This window comes from Caloenas nicobarica, chromosome 27 (genome assembly GCF_036013445.1).
Source record: "Caloenas nicobarica isolate bCalNic1 chromosome 27, bCalNic1.hap1, whole genome shotgun sequence".
NCBI classification, from domain to species: Eukaryota; Metazoa; Chordata; class Aves; order Columbiformes; family Columbidae; genus Caloenas; species Caloenas nicobarica.
The window spans coordinates 1,147,145-1,164,848 of record NC_088271.1 but is presented as its reverse complement, the minus strand read 5'-3'; the positions used below and the strand labels follow the sequence as shown (position 1 = coordinate 1,164,848).

The window sequence follows — 17,704 nt, the reverse complement described above, 5'->3', positions numbered from 1 at the left end:
TAAAGCAAGTGCTATATTAAGTGAATTTTTGAAGGAACTAAACGTACAAATGGACTAAAATCAATAGCTCGGGTAAGAGCCCTTTCGTTGTCATTAGGACATTTGGAATTAACGTTTTCAAGACCTCCGCCCAGCAGGAGCAGCTGCATTCACACCAGATCAGTGGCAAAACAGACTCAGATGAGAAAATATTATCCACGTCATCTCCTTACAACAAATAGTTCGAGCACATATTGTAATTAAACACAAAGTTAGTGTAGAAATCAGTGGGATTTAACCACGCACATGGATGTATCGATACAAGTTGGTCTGTGCTTGAGTCCTCTCTCGCTTCAGTATCTGGCTCTTTTTTCTCTTGGGGAAACTTTGGGGTCCCAATTCATCACTCTACTCGAGTTTTCTATCAGTAACTCTGGGAAAACACAACGCGAACTGTGCAATGCCATCTCTGCCCCCTGACTCCACCGAGTTGTTTTCGGGTTATTTCTTTCATAGCCAACTTTGCTCTCACGCAAACGCTTTTCCCCACCGACGAACGGACCCTGCAGCCCTCAGATGTGCTGTTTGCCAACAATCCGCATCCCCACATCTCTGCTAATTTTGGCCCCCCCCCTTTATTTAAAAGATTAATGGTTACAAAGCTGACCTTTTTTTTTAAAAAGCCATTTATGTTATTTATCCTATGGAAGATTGTCCTGGGTTTGGTTAAAACAAGACCAATTCTCTTTGAGTGAATTTTCCTTTCAGCCAGGGTCTTGCAACCGAGTATGGACCAGCTATTGATTTTCTAAACCTGTTCTAATTCCGAGCCTAAAATAATCATAATCATCATAATAATCTTAATAATAACCTTAATAATAATAATAATAACAACAACAACAATAATATTTAACAATAATATTTAACAATAATATTTAACAATAATAATATCTAACAATAATAATAATGATAATAAAGTTGCATGTTACTATGGAAAATTCAGATGCAAAAATCTCTCATTTACATTTGATCCTGCCCATTTTCAGTCTAGCCCCAGATACTTCTAGAATATCCCCTTGCTATCGTTTAACCCTGGGCGGTGGTTTAAAATGGTAAAGAGAAGCTCTTGCCCCCAGGGGGAAAAGGGAAAAGGAGGAAAGGCTGGCGGGGTGAAAGCGAAGCGGACTGGCTCAACCACGACCACCAGCGCTGCCGGGGAGCGGCGCGCCCGTGCGGCAGCAGCGGCCCAGCAGCGGCCGCCAGAGGGCGCGGCCGGCGGGAAAACGCGGAGCGGAGCCCCCGCGGGATCCGGAGCGGGATCCGGAGCGGGATCCGGAGCGGGATCCGGAGCGGGATCCGGAGCACGAGCCCTCAGGATGGCGGCCATTAAAGAAAAAGCCTCCTCAGGAGCTTCCCGCTTAAATACGGAGCGTGAGGCTCCCGGCGTGGCCTCGTCCCGTTGGTCGGCGCCGCCGCCGCTCCTCCCCGCCTGACCCACACGGGAAACTGAGGAACGGCCTTGGTCCCCTCGGCGACGGCCGAGATAGCGGCGAGATTTTGACATTCTTCTCCTAGCAAAAAAAACGAACATTGGAAAGCTACTGGAAGAAAACATTAACTGCGCTCCGGGGGAGAAGTCGTGTTATCGCATCATTCTCGGACAAAATCCAAAACAAAAGACCAAGCTGGCGACTAAGAGGGAAAAGATTCTGAACAGCATGAGGAAAATCAAGTTGCCTTCAGTCAAACCAGCACATCCCTCCATCTTGCAGCTTTTTCTGCAAGTGTCTTTTCATATTCCTTTAAACACTACAGAGTTCCGCAATATGAACTCCCACTATTGAATCAGAAATCCATTACGACACACACAAAAGAGCTTAAAAAAGAAATCCTGTCAGAATATAAATAATTTTCAAAACGTAATTTTTGCTTTTCCTACAGTAGTAATAACAGACCGGGTACTTAAAATGAGAACAATCAAGATTCTTTGCATTTATATCCCTTATTCTCTTCGCTTTTTGAATATTTCTCAGTTGTGACAATGACAAGATTTCCCAGTTTCATTCCTGTTTACACAACAACCATGTTCCAATAAAATCACTGTAGAGCATATGCTGCTTTGTTTGTTATAGACACTACAGGGGAACATTTCCATTTTATTTCTACTTTTATTTCTATTGACTGTTTGTTTTGATTAAAAAAAAATCTTTAGCAAAAACCTTGTCCTTGTTCGATTCAAGGATGGCTTTTTAGGGATGGAAAATAGATACACGTGGCTGTCTGAGAAAAGGAAAAACCTTTTTTTTCTTAATTTTCCTGAAGGTCCAGGTTTGGAGAGGTTTTCTTATGGGCACTTTTTGTAAATAAACCAACGAAGACACACATTTGTGGTTCATATTTAAGGTGTTTTTATCTGAGACTAGGAGGAGCAGGTTCCTAAATCCCACTAAGCCCAGCTCAGAGTCAGGACGGACCCTGGACCACCGCCGAGCATCCCGAGCCCAGCGATGGGCAGAAACGCTTCCCTGCTCAACCCCACCGATCTTTTGCAATTAAAGTTCCATCGAAACCTGTACATTTCCTTGAAAAACCTCTTTTCTAGAACAAACGCCTGTGAGCTCTGGTCCCTCGCGTGGTCAGGCCCTGAGACCCCGTGGACGTGAGCACAAGCTCCGGCATCACCCGCTTTTCTCCACCACGCAGGAGGTTCATCCGTCACTAGGTCATGCCATTGCTCCCCCGGCCAAGGGAGGAATAATAATATTAGATAGAAATAAATATTCCCTTTAACAGTTTTCCTGCTTTTCAGTCTCATTTTTGGTGGGGGTAAGACCTTTTCCTCAGGGGAAAAAACTCCATCAGCACCTGCCTAAGAGCCACTTACCCACAGCGAAGAAGTCGATTTTTTTTTTTACGTTGTTTTTTGTTTGTTTGTGGGTTTGTTTTGCTTTACGGTGAGGAAAAAATCCATTTTCCCCCTGCTCCTCTGACTGCTGTGGGTATCTAGGAGCCACAGCACCTCAGGCAGGCTACAGCGTCCAAGTCCTTCCTTCCGTGCCCAGCTTTAGGCAGTCGTGTACAAAAATTGTCGTCATTTTCCTCAAATTTCTTTGCATCATCTGCAGGCTCATATTTGGCAAAGAAGGAATCCTCTGACCCAGTGACTCTGGAGTGCACTCGTGAGCGGAGCTTTTTCAGTAACACTAATAGATTGATGTGATTTCATTAGAAACATCATGTGTCGCTGGAGCATTAACATCAGCGTAGGCTTCCGAATTTGGTATTTCAAGTGCACTTAAATAACCTCTCGGAGAGTTTTTGAAGCTAAATTAAGTTATCAAGTGTGGCTCCATTTCACATTGACTTTGTTTAAACAGCATTATGTAAAAAATTCCCTCTTGACTGAGATACCTCTCCTTTTATTTAAAGCAAACCAAGGATTCCTGGCATGGAACATCTGCTGATGGCAACAAAACAAACCATTATCCCAACAATGTACAGATTTGCAAAATGAAATTTAAAATGAGGGACAGAGCACTTAATGAAAAGCCCTGCAACCTTAAGACTAAAAGCAATTAAGTCACAACTGATAGTGCGATTAGCATGATCTCCCATCTTCCTCGGCTACTCGCTTTTGCAAGCTCATATTTTGCTTTCAGCCTTGACAAATCGCGGCCACCTGTTGCTTCGCTCAGATGAAATCTTGTTTCTATCTTCACTTTCTTTCCTCTGTCCTTTTCCTGCTTTTTTTTTTTCAAGCCTCCTTCAACACCCACCCCATCCTACTCTGCTCTGTCCCTTTCTGCATGGGGACAAACAAGAAAAGTTCTGCAGAGCGACATTATCCTGAGACGAATCTGGGATGCGCAGAGATGCTCAGACCTGGAACTACCCGCCTGGTTCTGCGGGTTTGTGTTTCCCCAACTACAAGCAGGAACCTTCAGTTTTCAGAAGCTGAAATAAGGATCGAGCTCACCCGGGAGCCCCCGCTCGGAGTCTGGCATCAGCTTAAGAGGATCGGACCACTGGGTTTAACGTTCCTTTCGTTTTCTCAGGCTATTTCTCTGGGCTGAAAAGGGCAAAGGTGTTTTTTTGCAGGACCTAAGAACAACAGATCTGCCCCCGCACATAAAGCAAAAGCAAATATGTTAGAATAAAGAAGTAGAACTTTGCGCACTGTGACTTGGCAGCGTGATCCAAACCCCAGTGAAGCCAAAGCGAGCCCAATGACTTCAACAGGACTTGAATGCGACCCTTCAGACCTTGCCCGAGCACGTGCTGCCGTTCGGCGTTACCGCGCGGGAGCCACGAACCACGACGCAGAAGGCCCAGAACAGCGGGAACTTCACACAAAGCAGGGCAATTGTTGGCACAGTGAGAAGCGAGAGGTCTGGCGAATGGATTTAGCGAAGCGGTGTAACAATAATGGGCTTCCCGAGGTGCAGAGAGAGAAATAAAGGCATTCGCAGGAGGTGGCTTTTGGTGCTCGCTGGCTAAGGGGCATCTGTCACGATTCATGTCAAGTTATTGCTGTAGAATTACGAGTTATTTTCCAGCCATCTTTCAATTCCAGTAAAAGGACAGAACTTCCTCACACGTGTTTATCTCATTGCCCGCAATTTCCATTGCGAGGCAGGTGAAATAAATCAACACAGGGTAGAGGCAGTTCAGGGAATCCGGAGCATCTTAGACACAAACATTAACATCGTGGCACTTTTTGCAGATTCTTGTTTTCTTGGGAATGGGCGGCTTTGGGCAGCAGAGCTGAATCGCAGGCGGCTCCTGCTGTTGAATATACCAAAGGGCTACAAATAATGCTCCTACCAAAGCGGGAAAGAGGTCGGAAATTCCGATTGTAACTTACATGGCTGTTGAGCAAACTGCTTTTGTGTGATGTAATCCCTTCATTTTTGTGTAGGTTTTCAATCGCCATTTCAAGCTAAAGAAAATGTGCACAGGGGGGGAAAAAAAAGGGAAAAAAGAAAAAGAAAGGAAATCAGACAGTTAGCAACAGCCAGGATTATTATTTCTTTTTTAATATTTGAATGATTAATGCTTTATATCAACAGGCTTGTGAAAAAAAGAGGCAAACAGATGAGGCACGGTCCTTATGGGATGAAGCTGCAGAGACGTTATTGTACGGCATGCAAACTGACAACACAGCGAGAACCCCTGTCGGGTGAAAGAGCGAGACCAGGAGCCTTTGGATCTTCTATATGCATTGCCCGTTCATAAAAGAAAAGCAGTTTTCCTTGTCTTTCCCCTTCTCTTTTGGTCTAGGCAGACCAAACCGCCACCAGACAGACAGGCTGCAGCAGGCCAAAGGAGATTTGCTACACAAAAAGTGCCTTTCACCCAGATCTTTTAAAGAAAGATCTAACGTTTTAAGTAATATTTGACAACCAAAGCTACAGTTGTGCTGTATCCATGTCTGAACATGATACTCTGTCCAAGCACCCCCAGCTCACATCCCTCCGTTTCCATCTAAAAGTTATCAAGAAGTTATCACTGAATTCAAACAGGGTCAGCCTAAGGCTGTGTGTCACTCTGGTTTGGTTTTTTTGAGGAACGTGTTTAGCACAGCGTGATGCACCACGAGGAACCGAAGCCGCTTGCTGCTGCAGCCTTGGGGAAATGAGTCAGTGTTGGGGGGAGACACCGTTTCCTTCCCCTGCCCGTTGAGCAACACCCCTTACGCAAGCACAGAAACGCCGCCCGTCCTTCGGCATTTCGGTAAGTGCCCTGTCCAAATAAACACCTTGAGTCTGCAGGAAAAAACATGACGGGAAAGATTAAAAGCTCTTCAACAGCAATGCACGAAGGTGAGGAGCTCTGAGGACCCACTTATGGGAGCTCTCAAGGATTTCCTCAGTTGTTACAGCCTAATTTAAACGAAGATTAATAGTGCTCTGCTGGCACAGAATGGGACGGCTTCATGCGCTGTTTCAGCCCATTTGGTGGAGCAGAAGATCATTATTCCAGCAGATACGGAAGATGAGTTTCCTTAAATATTGGAAGATTTTATTTTAGCGTGCGTATGGTCATCAGCAAACAGCCCCAGCCTCCCGAGGCAGCTGTGACGCTGCGGCTCGTTCTGCAGCGCTCCCTCGGTCCCGGGCTCCTCTGAAGATGCTCTCGAGGTCTTGAGCACCCAACGCCCCCCAAACCCTCTCGCTTCCCCGTTCCCGGCCTCTCGTTTTCCAAACCCTCACCTTGCTGCTGCTTTGACATCCACCACGTGCAAACACTGCGGCTTCCTTGGCTCCATCTGCACGACTTGTATTTTTCTTCCTCTCCACAAACCCTTAATCCTGTACCAAATACATTCTGCCACGGCTACAGCCTCTCCAGCCTTTCCTATTCTCTGCTTAAGCAAGACATTGCAACAAAAAATCACGTTCCTACCCATTGATTTGATTTAGTCATTGCTTCCTTAAACCTTCCAGTATCTGTCCGCACATTATCACGTGAAATTTAAAGCAGTTATCGTGGCTCTGCTCGGTCCCCTCCGACTCTGGAAGAACCGACCACCACACACAGACACATTTCTCTACTGTCTGCCATGCACTATTTCACCCTCTTGAGCACCTCCACAAGAGCACAGGCATTTCTTGTTAAAACACCTTCACAAAGTATTCACAGAGTGAATTTATTTCAGATCCATTTTCATAAAGGTCACTTCCTAATTTTTTTTATTTTTATTTTTTTTTTTCTGAACAGCTTTATCTTGTGATAAACAGCTACAAACTAAATCTGTTCATGGGACATTTCTGTTGACACATATTCTACTTGGGCTTTTACATTTTGCCCATTGCCATGGAAATTTTAAAAAAATGAAAACCAAAGCCCAAGAGTAATGTTGTGCAGCTCTGCAAGGTGACACAGGGTGACAAGATCAGCAGCTACTTCCTTCAAAATAACCAGCTTGAGCAAAAATCAGAAGATGGTCCAATGCTGGTTTTTAACTATGAACAGTTAAAATACAGAGTCCTCACACGAGAAACGAGTCCCAGCTAATCCAGATGCATCTGTCATTTTCTCTTCCACCCAAAGCTAAGGACTCCCCTAGTTCTACCCAAGGCAGAGCACATTTACTCCAGGATCAAAGGCAGCCTTTCAAGGCATGAAGATTGAAAAAACGTTCAGCCTAGATTCTAAAACTCAGTGGGAAAAGAGAGTACAACGAACCAGGCAGATTTTCAAGAGTATTCCGCAGCAAACAGCTCCTGGTTTTCTCCCTGGGTGGTGCTGTTCACATTTTAAAATCTGGCTACATACACTGGATTACACCCACATTTGTAATCGTGTTTCCGTACAAACATATAAACACGCAGAAGTCGGTCTGGAAAGGAAGGTGAATGTTGGCCCAGCAAAGCAGCTCCAACCCCTCCTGGCAGCAGCTGCTGCTTGGGGTCGGGAGATTCCCAGGTAAAAGCTGCAGAAAGGCTGGGTTTGGGTTAATATTTGCACCTCCCCAAGTCCCGCACAGCTGTACAGCTGTGCTTCTAGCAACCTGACCCCTCGACATGATTTAAAAAAATGGAGCTTTAAAACATTTCTGTTTGATCAGTATTATCCCTAAAATACATTTTCTGTAACACATGGCATGGACAGAATACACAATGGTGTAGGAGGAATATACAAAGGGTTTTCCATCGCTGTGCATTTGGCGTGATCAGCTTGACATAGCTTATGTGCTAATTAGCCACTGTCTTAATAATGGATTCTTCAGATGTCTTCATAACTAAAAATATATTTATAGATTTCTTTATTTTGAGTAAGTCAAGCTCTGTGTTCAAATGTTATACTTATTAAAAATTGCAAATACAGACACTTCTTTCGAATTGGAAAGCCAAACCATTTTGCTTGGGGAAAAAAAGAGAAATCCCCAAGAATTTTCTCTGTGCAATTTCAGTGACCCACTCTGAAAGCTCGGCCAGCCTCTGCCCGCCAGCCAGAGAGATGTTCCAAACTCCCACTGCGAAATATCCCTAGTACACCAGTGTCTATTCTCTCCTTTGCATGGCACCTTATACGGACACACACACACAGCGATTAACACTAGGAAGTTTGATTTTCTGAAGGCTTTTCAGTTCCCTTGGACTAATTCCTGGCCCCCGAGCTGCAACATGTGCAGAGCTACATACCGTTGCTGGAGAGGAGCGTGAAGTATGTGACAGAGAATGTCTAGTGTTTTCCATCCCCCCATGAATGAGATAGGCTCCCGAGCCGGAGAGGATCGGACTTCCCCCAATGTCCATGGTGATGCCCACCATGTTGTGAGAGGGAATGGCTGTAGGAGAAGATGCCGCTGTAGTCACCTGAGCTCCACCGCCCTGCGCTTCGAAATAGGACGCGGCGCTGCTGGGGGCGTAAATCTGAGCTTCGGTGCTGTAGGAGTAGGCGGCTCGTCTGTCGAAGGAATAAGAGGGTCAGGAGGTGGAGAGGAGCGTGCGGGTCTAACTGCACGGACAATGGTTTCCAAAATCTGGACCACCCTTCAAAAAACCCAACTCCTTTGTCGGTGGGATTTGCTCCGTTCAAATGGAGACCTGTGCTGTACCCTGTTTCCCCAAAAATAAGACAGGGTCTTTCATTAATTTTTGCTTCAAAAGATGTGTCAGGGCTTATTTTCAGAGGATGTCTTATTTTTCCATGAACAACAACCTACATTTATTCTTGAAAAAAAAATCAACATTTATTCAAATAAAGTCATGGCATCACATTCTGTCACATCTGTCCTGCTGCATTCTATTGCCAATTAATTTTACTTTTTTACATGTATAGCTGCCTGGACACTATTTAAATTGACTTTTAAAATAAACCATAACTAGAGCTTATCTTTGGAGTAGGGCTTATGTTTCGAGCATCCTCAAAAATCCTGAAAAATCATGCTAGGGCTTATTTTCAGAGTAGGTCTTATTTTGGGGGAAACAGGGTAAAATTCGGTCCTGCTAATGTTAATGAGTCCTGGGACAGCCCTGGAGCACTGGCCCAGAGCCACAGGGAGAGCGCAGAGTGGGACGGCTCTGCAGCCACCGCAGGCAACCGCGGTGCAGGAAAATGAAGTGCCCCGGGGGCAGCAGGGCCAAAGCAGGGAGCACAGTGGGCAGAAGGAGAGGAAACCTTATAAAACCCCCTTCTTCCTCTAGCAATTATGCTCTGGTTCCTAAAGCCACCACACCTCACCACGCAATGGGCTGGGCAGAGAAAAATACTTTTTTTGCAGCAGGATTCCCTGGAGAACGGTCCCTCCATGGGGACAACACCTGGAGTCAGGCTGGAACTAACCCCACGCACACAAGGTAGCACGTGGAACAGTTGTTCCTCCTCTTCCTCCTTGGTTGTTCCTCCTCCTCCTCCTTTTACGGCGGGCACGGGGGTGGAACGAAGCCGGGAGGACCAAAGGGCTCAACCCGGCTCGGGGTGGGGACCAGGGCTCTGCTACAACCAACAAGAGACTCTTACATGGTTCCATTGGTATAAACAGCTTCTCCTCCTTCCACATACTGGACCTGGGATGGATATACGTGCTGCACGGATTGCACCTGAAACAAGCATCATAAACTTGAGTTATGGATATGTTATCGCCTAAGAAAAGCAGGAGAAATTGCATCTTACGTCCTCAACAAACCTTCAAACTTACCTTGACATTTAGGCTTTCTTTTTAAAAGAAACAGAAAAACAAAGCAAACAAAACCCCACACGCTTCAGAATCCCAAAGGACATATTTATTTTAAAAGGTCAAATGAAAATAAATAAATAAGCCGTTGCTCCATGAGCAATGGAAACAATGGAGCTGGGTTTCCTCAGCACACGCGTCTCGGGGCTGGTTCTGTACTGAGTAACAAGGGGGAGCCCACGCTGCAGCGTGTCCTGCAGTGTCCATCCACAGCCTGCCCCTTTGGCCGTGCCCTGGGAGGGATGCAGTTGCCCTCTGTCAAGTTTTGGGTTTTTTTTTTTCTGAAACTGAGCAACCAAATTAAAAATGGCTAAAGGAAAAAGTCAAGAGAGTCAGATTCTCTGTCCACATGAAGCAGCACCACATATGCCTGGTTTCTTAGGAAACAAGGACTGCAAAAGGCAAAGTTCAGATAAATAAAAACACTTGCATGGTTTTCCATCACCTAACCTTTCTATGAAGCCACATGCAGCCAGTAAATTTATTTGTGTAATTAAAAAAAAACCCCAATGCTTTGCCTCTAAAAAAATCTTTACAGAGGAGGACTGCTTTTAAATGGCAATTAAAAGCATCCATCAAATCTTCAAAGACAACTGCTACAGTAAAGGTTCTTTCTAAACTTTAAATATCTCGAGAGCTTCTTTTGCCATCACTCTAAGAAAGGAGGAGAGAGATGGAGAAAGCTGCTCTCGCAGTGATCTCCAGTTCTCTAATTGCACACAACTCTTTAATTAAGAGCATGGATTATTCTAAATCTGGCACAGTTTCAAATGTCGCGTGGGACGTGGGGTCCTGTTGACAGGAGGTCCCTGCTCGGTGTCTCACCCGCAGATATTACCTGTTGAGGAACCTGCTGAACTCTGGGAACAGAGATTTGCTGCATCTGCGCTCCTTTGGGAGCGGAGCCTGCTGCTTGGACCAAAACCCTCTGAAAGAAGAAAATACGGTAAGACACACTTATTTTCAGTCTGTAACACAGGTGAGTCAGGTATTCTCTTGCAAAGAAGCTTGCCTCCCACTCCAGCGGCAGCAATACCCCTTACTTAGCATCCCTGCGGTCCCATCCTTCCAATATAACCTGCACCGGACATCAGCCTGAATTCAGTCCCCTGAACCTGGAAAAAGCTGGATCCGCATTTTCTGACACGGATCATCTTTAAGTCTCCACCCAAGGAAATAACAGCAAGCAGCTGATTGACAGGAGGAGCTCAACATGAGGTTCAGTTGTTGCTAAACAAGAACCACCCCTCACATGTTCACATTTTCCTCCTAGGGCTGCAACACTTCTTCTCTTACAGCCACCGCAGCAAGCCATGCTCTGCCTCCTGCAACGTGAAATCGCGCCCTCCAAGGTGCCACAGCCCTTGCAGTTTCTACCAGCACCAAAGTTCAGACGGTTCTGAATTTCCTTAACAGTTGTGCAGCTCCCTGCAGTGTCACCAAGGGCACAGGAACGTTCTGTGCTGCCTTGCAGTGGTCGCTGTGTCCTCTGTCTCTCCCCTGTCACTCCCATCGTCTCCCAGCTCTTTTGTTACGCTCAGCGTTCAGTTGGAGGTTGGACACACGTCTCGGAGAGCGCTCAGCACCTTGCAGATCCAGCCAAATGACCGCGGGGACGTGGTGGGTGGAAAGAAATGATTCAGTGATGCTTGTGGGAACAGAGCCTGGGCTACCAGCATGAGGGTCAGAAAGGACTTTGACAATGGCTGGCTACCTGACACATATATATTTATGATTTTTAGCCCTCTCACACTGTCCTGACATGCCCTTTGTAACAAGCCAGAAATTATATTCTTGCAGAATTTTAGGGACATGATAACTGCCCAGGTTTCTAGGCAGCCTCTCCATCCCCAGCCCCAGGCTGACCCTCAGTATGTCCGCAGACACGGGAGATCCTGCAGCTGAGCCGGCGACAGGGACACGGACACTTAGGCCAGGCATAGCTTTGCCCATTTTCTCTCCAAAAGAGGCTCTAACCAGTGCATGAGGAGAACACTAAAAGCCTTTTCCAAGTGGGGCCTTGATGGTGCCACCTACACCAAGGTCTCAGCAAGATCTGCTCCTTTCTCCTACTTTTTACCCATTCTCTGTCATTGTTTTCACCAAGGGACACAGCTCTGGCACAGCCGCCCGGCTCAGCTCCCTGTGGAATTTGTCACTGCCTGTCCGTTTGCTCCTATCACCTTCCAACCCGCAAAATCAATCATCCCCAACCTGTAAGATGAGGCCATCGTGTTCACAGAGCCTTCTCTGACAGTGAAAGGTAGACCAGTGATCGGCACCACCAACGGCTTCAGCCTCATGCTGCCCGTAGCTCGTTCCCGGGACTCCCCTGGTCCTGCTGGTGGGACCGGCAGGCTGGGGATGCTCCTCTTCAGGGATCTTCCACAGTCCTCTGGGGCTTCCGTCAGCCATGGAGTTCCACTCAATACTTCGTGTCATGACCACAGCACCAGCAAATGCTGGATGGGTAATTTCAGAATCCAAAGCCGGTGGGTTTTCTAAACTTCTTTAACACGTTGTCACAGTCCAATTCGCACTAATGACTGATGATCCCTGAGAGACTCGACACTGTTGATCAGCGGTATCCACGTCATTACAATATGAACAAAAAACTTTATCCAGAGAAACTGAAAACAGGGAGGCTGAAAGATGATGGAGAGCTGGCCAAAGACAGACCGAATCACACCATGCGAATGTCCACGTCTCCTGGTGAATCGAATGCTCCTACCACAATTTTTAATGATTTCTTTTCATCAGCATCCAATGGCAGCTACTTCTGCTCACTTGGGAATCAGAGAGAAGGGTGTAGCCAAGTTACACCCACCCATCCTCTTATTCCTCCAGCTTCCTGCGACAGAAACTTCTTTTGAGAGTTCCTCAAAAGGATTAAAAAGGCATCAGCTTTACTTAACCCTTCCCATTTTGCATTAGGTGTTTTTTGTTCATCAGCTGAAGCTATTCTAGCATTTCTCTTTTACCAGGAGACCTCCCAAGTGTTTCGTGTGCATGTATATGAACCATGAGCCTCCGCTCCCCGATTTAAAATGTCAGGATCTACCAAAGGCCGAGACCAGCACGTGGCTCCTCCACCCTGCTTCTGTTGACACACCAAATAATGACAACAGGATATTATACTGAAGCAAACACCAAACTGGCATGAAGTGAGCTAAGTACAAATCGAAACCCCACATTTTAAAGCTTGCATGAAATATCCATGGCCTTTATCAACATGAAGTCCAGCAACAGGTTCTCCCCACTACCTCGACGAGCCGATTAACAATAAACCGTATAAAACCCCTGGATTAAAATACATCTGCCAGGAAAACAGGTCTGTTCTCCATGGCAACGGCATTCCCGGCTGGGCACGCGTTACCTGCTGAGACGCCGGCACTGGCTGCACCACCGGGGCTTGGGCTGAGGCCGAAGGGTGAAGAGCCACCGAAGCTGCCGAGTCCGATCCAGGCTCTGAACTCTGCATGCTCGCTGCTGGGAGAACAGGGCACATCAGCCAGGGAAACACAGCCACACACCCCGAAAACGCCCCGGGAGCCCGCGGCAGCGGGAACAAAATCCCCGGGGAAGATCCAGGGAAGGAAGGTAGCTACCTTCCTACGCAGAGGACTCTTTTTAGTCTCGGAGCTAATTTTAATACGGTATTAGATTAAGAAAAAAAGAAAGTTGCACAATTGTTCCACAGAAAGGACAGGGAAGGAACAGAAAAAACGTTTCCAAATATAACCGAAAAGTAGTGTTGGAAAATTATTGTGTCATAGTGAGGGTAACTTCAGATCTGGAAGAGTAAGGGCTTATTTTAAACATAATTTTTTCTCTCCTTCTGCCTTATCAGGTTTAACTACTGCAAAAAAAAATTTAAAAAATTAAGTACATGCCTGGAGCTTAGGTAATGCTTTCGTTTGGAAAGTAGGGTGCTCAATTTGGGTTTATAATCACAACTAATACTGTAACACTGGCCCGGGTTGGCCAGAGAGGTGGTGGATGAACCATCCCTGGAGACATCCCAGGCCAGGCTGGACGGGGCTCTGAGCAACCTGAGCTGGTGCAGATGTTAATTTGCACTGATGAAAAGCTGACAACCTAAACAGAATTCCTACGCTTTGAGAAACCATCGCAAGGTGCTAGAAAGCTTTGCCGGCATCCTGGGAGCACAGCTACCCAGTAAGCTGGCACCCGAGCCAGAGCTCCGGAGCGTTAATAAAGCATCAGCTTTCAAGGAGAAGAAGAAATGTGGCAACCCAAGTCTTGCAGTCTTGCTCTTCTCTCTTCTTGGAGCTGTATGTGCAAAGTGAGGAACGCTCTTGTAGCCCCTGACGAACGTTGGCCCGCGGAGCTTGGCCATCCCTGGCAGTTCTGCCACATCCCTAAAGCAAACGCCCGTGAAAGGACTCGCCGCTCTCCTTCAAGCTCATTTTTCACCTCCCGCAGAGGAGGAAGTTTTATGGGGGTCTCGATCATCCTCTCCTAACAGAGGGGCTCCAAAGCAAGCCCTCCTGTTTCCCAAAGATCTAAGGTTTGCTGCCTTACACTCAATCTGACCTAAGAGCGGTTCATCCCAGCCACGTTTGCTTCCCACTCCTGGCCGGAGGAGAATGCTGGAGCCCTCACGGTGACCGAGAGAAGCTATTAAAAGGTGTCTCGTGGCTTCTGACAGCGGGTGAAAGTCTGACAGCTTAGCAACTCCCCCGCTACCGGGGAGTTTGCACAAACTGAGAACGTAATTAACAGCCAACAGAGCTGCTGGTGGGTCACAGGATCGGCATCAACCTTCCCAGCTCCAGGGCTCCTTGTTGGCTTAAGAAGAACAAAAAGACAAGTCAATTATGTTTTGCCAAGGGAAAAAAATGAATAAAATCGGGTGAGAAGGGCCTTAGTCATACATCTGCGTTTCAGGTAGGGACAAGTTTAAAGCTCGGGTTGCTCAAGCCGGCCGGTGATGTCAGGGCAGCGTGAGGAGCGTGGAAGGCATTGCAAAAATCTGGATTCCAGGTTGCATCATCGCCTAGTGAAGCAGATAACAGGGCTGCCGCGCTCTGGCAACGCTCTGTTTACACACCGCTCTCGGTATCCAAGCAAACAGCGGTGACAGGAAAGGAAATACAGAAAAAAAACCTTAATAACTTCTGGGCGCTATTTCTGGTTCTGCCACCAGCTCGCTCTGTGACCTTGAACAAGATGCTTCCCCGTCCCCGGGCTTCAATTTTCCCCATCCTAAAAAAGCCACGATGCTCCCCCAGGTGAGGGATTTTTCGAGCAGTGGTCCCCGAGGGCTGTCAAAGCCCGAATGCATGTGAGAAAGACGAGTGGTCATATTACAAGCCTTGAGGGTTGATAAAAACTCCAGTTGTCACCGTTTCATTCATAAGCCACGTCACCTTCATGTAAATAGCCTTTGTTAATCTCGCCTGCCTACATCAGCTGCAAAACGCTGGGAAAACAGAGATAAGAGGAGCAGTTTGAAATATTTTTCACATCTAAGTTTGCAGCGAGACGGGGGAGAAAAGGACGGGGCGGCGGATACCACACAGAATCCTCCCACGAGTGCCGAGGAGGAAAAGCAGCAGCATCACCTGCACCAGCGTCCCAGCTCCCAAAAAGCAACTGGGAAAGGATGGGGGGCTGATGAGAGACCCCCCAGTAGCAATAAAGGTGCCCCTGGGCGCTCGGTCTGCGCTGCAGTTCCGCCATCCAGGACACCCGGAGGAACTGCAAGTATTTTTCCACAGAACGTTGTTAATATAAACTATCAGCTCCTGAGTGCTCAAAGAAAAAAAAACGATTCGGAGGTTAAATGGAGAGACCTCAAATGTTGAATAACCGCAGCTGATTGGAGCCAGAGCAGGGGCTCTGCCCCGGGGAAATACTCCGTTGATTTTGCTCTGGTCGGGGCTCCGCGGGACGTGGAAGCACCAGCAGCTACCGAAGCAGCTCTGAGACTTCAAAAAAAAGAGGATTTTAGTCCCTGCCTTCCCCAGGCCCAGGGTTGCCGCTGGTGTAACTGCAGATGACCTGCTCAGTATTTTTATACTAGAGGAAAATGTCACCGTTTGGAGTGAATATAACTGTCCCCCCGAGCCTATTTGATTTTTTAAGAGCCGCATCCACCTTCCACAAACCCAGCGGCCCCTTCCAGCGGAGGCCGGGGCAGAGGTTTGGGCCATCTCTGCACATCCCCATCGCGGCCAAAACAGCAATTCCAGACCAACCCAAGCTGGCATGTGAGCGGTTTCTTCTAAAAAGTGTCCTGAACCGCGTGTCACAACCTTCAGCCTTTTAATGAGCGGTGGTAAGTGGAGGGGATGGAGAGGGGAAGCAAACATGGCAAGGAACCTGACAATAAGCTGATTCTGGAGAGGCTGCTTATTACATCGCTTCAAAATGTTATAAACAGAGAAGGCACCAGAGCCTTCCACTGATTAGGTTAAATTAATTTAAAACAGAAGCAAACGCTGCTTGTCTAAGAGCTCTAGTTACCTGGAAACACAGATAAACCCCAAACACACGTTTCAAGGGCAGCAGGCACTGTAACTGTGCTCTTTTTTTTTTTTTCAGAAACCTGGTCCTCATGGAAAAATACAAATTTGGAAATGGCTTTTATTAGCAAAAGTTAATAATATACCAAAATACAAATATACACCCAGTGTTTAATTAGATTGCATGGAATCAAGTCAAGTAATAGATATCCACACACGTGATTGTTGTGTAACAGCAGGTCACTGAGCTTTGCTGTTTCTTTAAAAGTGGCTTTCAGAGAGGCACAGGAGAGCAGGACCAGGGATCTGGAGTTTCCTTAGAGCCAGCTCAGAACAGCAGAAGCCGTGATGGTTTAATGTTGCCAGCAGCAGCGTATGGACAAATCCCACGTGCACGGAGCTCAGACCCGAACACGGGCAAAGTAACATCGCAAATCTCCCTCGCATACAAAAACCTGTCCCGTTTTCTTTCTGGGTGACTGATAGGAACACTCTGCAAGTGGAAAAAGCCAGGACTGGATTCCTTCAGATCAGGGTGATCCCCTCTTGGTGCTCAGAAATACAGGGAGCAGCACGCAGGGTATTTACTGCCATGCTGCATTTCACCCTCAGCCTCTCATAGATTTACCTGCACAAGTTCCAGCTGTTTGCTCTTAAGAAAAAGTCGGACAGCTTCCAGATTTTTAGCCTGGGACAACCCTGTCAGCAAGTGCTTGAATCTCATTGTCCTTTCCTATTAACTAGCTAAATCTCGGCTTTAGAAAGGTTTTGTTACAAGGATGGCAAATAACGCTACCCAAGGAAAATCGTGGTGATATCTGCTGAGCAGCGAGGAAGCATTCGCAGCTGGAGAAGGAATCATCACACCGTGTCCTACACCAAGCCCAGGCCTTTCCGACACCGGCTCGACATTTGCATCAGTGCTGTCTGGCAAAAGCAAGCACAAGTTTCGGGCTCACATGAATCGTTTCCCCATAGTTTTAATACGTGCACTGTAGGGATTTCCCAGGGCTGTGATTCAAGAGGGGAAACACAGTGTGCGAAGCAAAAATCTGACACAAAAGCATTCCAAAGGTTCCTTTCTAGGACAAATGGTAACGTTTCCACCGTCAACCAAATCAGAATTTCTGGCGAGTCGACCCCTGCGGTCTGTTGTGTTCCCAGGATGATCCCAGGTACCTGGTACAGCTAATCCTGACTAAACCGGGCTCATCTTTGATCAAGGAACTACAAACCTTGGTACTCGACCGTGGTTTTGCAAGACCTGCTTTTATAGTTTGTCCTACGGCAGAAAATTATGGAATATGTCATTTATTTTAAATTAATTCCAAGAGATCGGCTTAATTTAAACCTGTATGCGCACCAGCCATCACTTCTTACTTGTTTAGACCAGACAATCCTTTCAATGGTCTTAAGGTTACCCGGCCTTTTGACAGCGTCAGTGTGAAGGGGGAGATGTGCTGCAGCAGTTTCCACCACGCCTGTCTGGTAACAGCAAATACAGAAGGAACCGCCAACACAGTCCAGTATATTGTTATTTATTTATATAGCA

General features: G+C 46.8%; 1 protein-coding gene across 8 annotated transcripts in view; it reads right to left on the bottom strand.

The window, feature by feature from the left end:
- Positions 1–17,704, bottom strand: part of RFX2 (regulatory factor X2) — a 50,229-nt gene that overhangs the window by 12,159 nt on the left and 20,366 nt on the right. For 4 of the 8 annotated variants that reach the window (XM_065652539.1, XM_065652535.1, XM_065652536.1 and 1 more), the window contains 5 exons: positions 13,038–13,150; positions 10,500–10,589; positions 9,448–9,527; positions 8,127–8,391; positions 4,844–4,918 (listed from right to left, as the gene is read on the bottom strand). In XM_065652539.1, the coding sequence (XP_065508611.1) occupies positions 4,844–4,918; positions 8,127–8,391; positions 9,448–9,527; positions 10,500–10,589; positions 13,038–13,142 (615 nt within the window). In that variant the 5' untranslated portion in view covers positions 13,143–13,150. The remainder of the gene's footprint in view (positions 1–4,843; positions 4,919–8,126; positions 8,392–9,447; positions 9,528–10,499; positions 10,590–13,037; positions 13,151–17,704) is intronic. The other 4 variants (XM_065652537.1, XM_065652538.1, XM_065652541.1 and 1 more) reach the window with 3 other exon arrangements.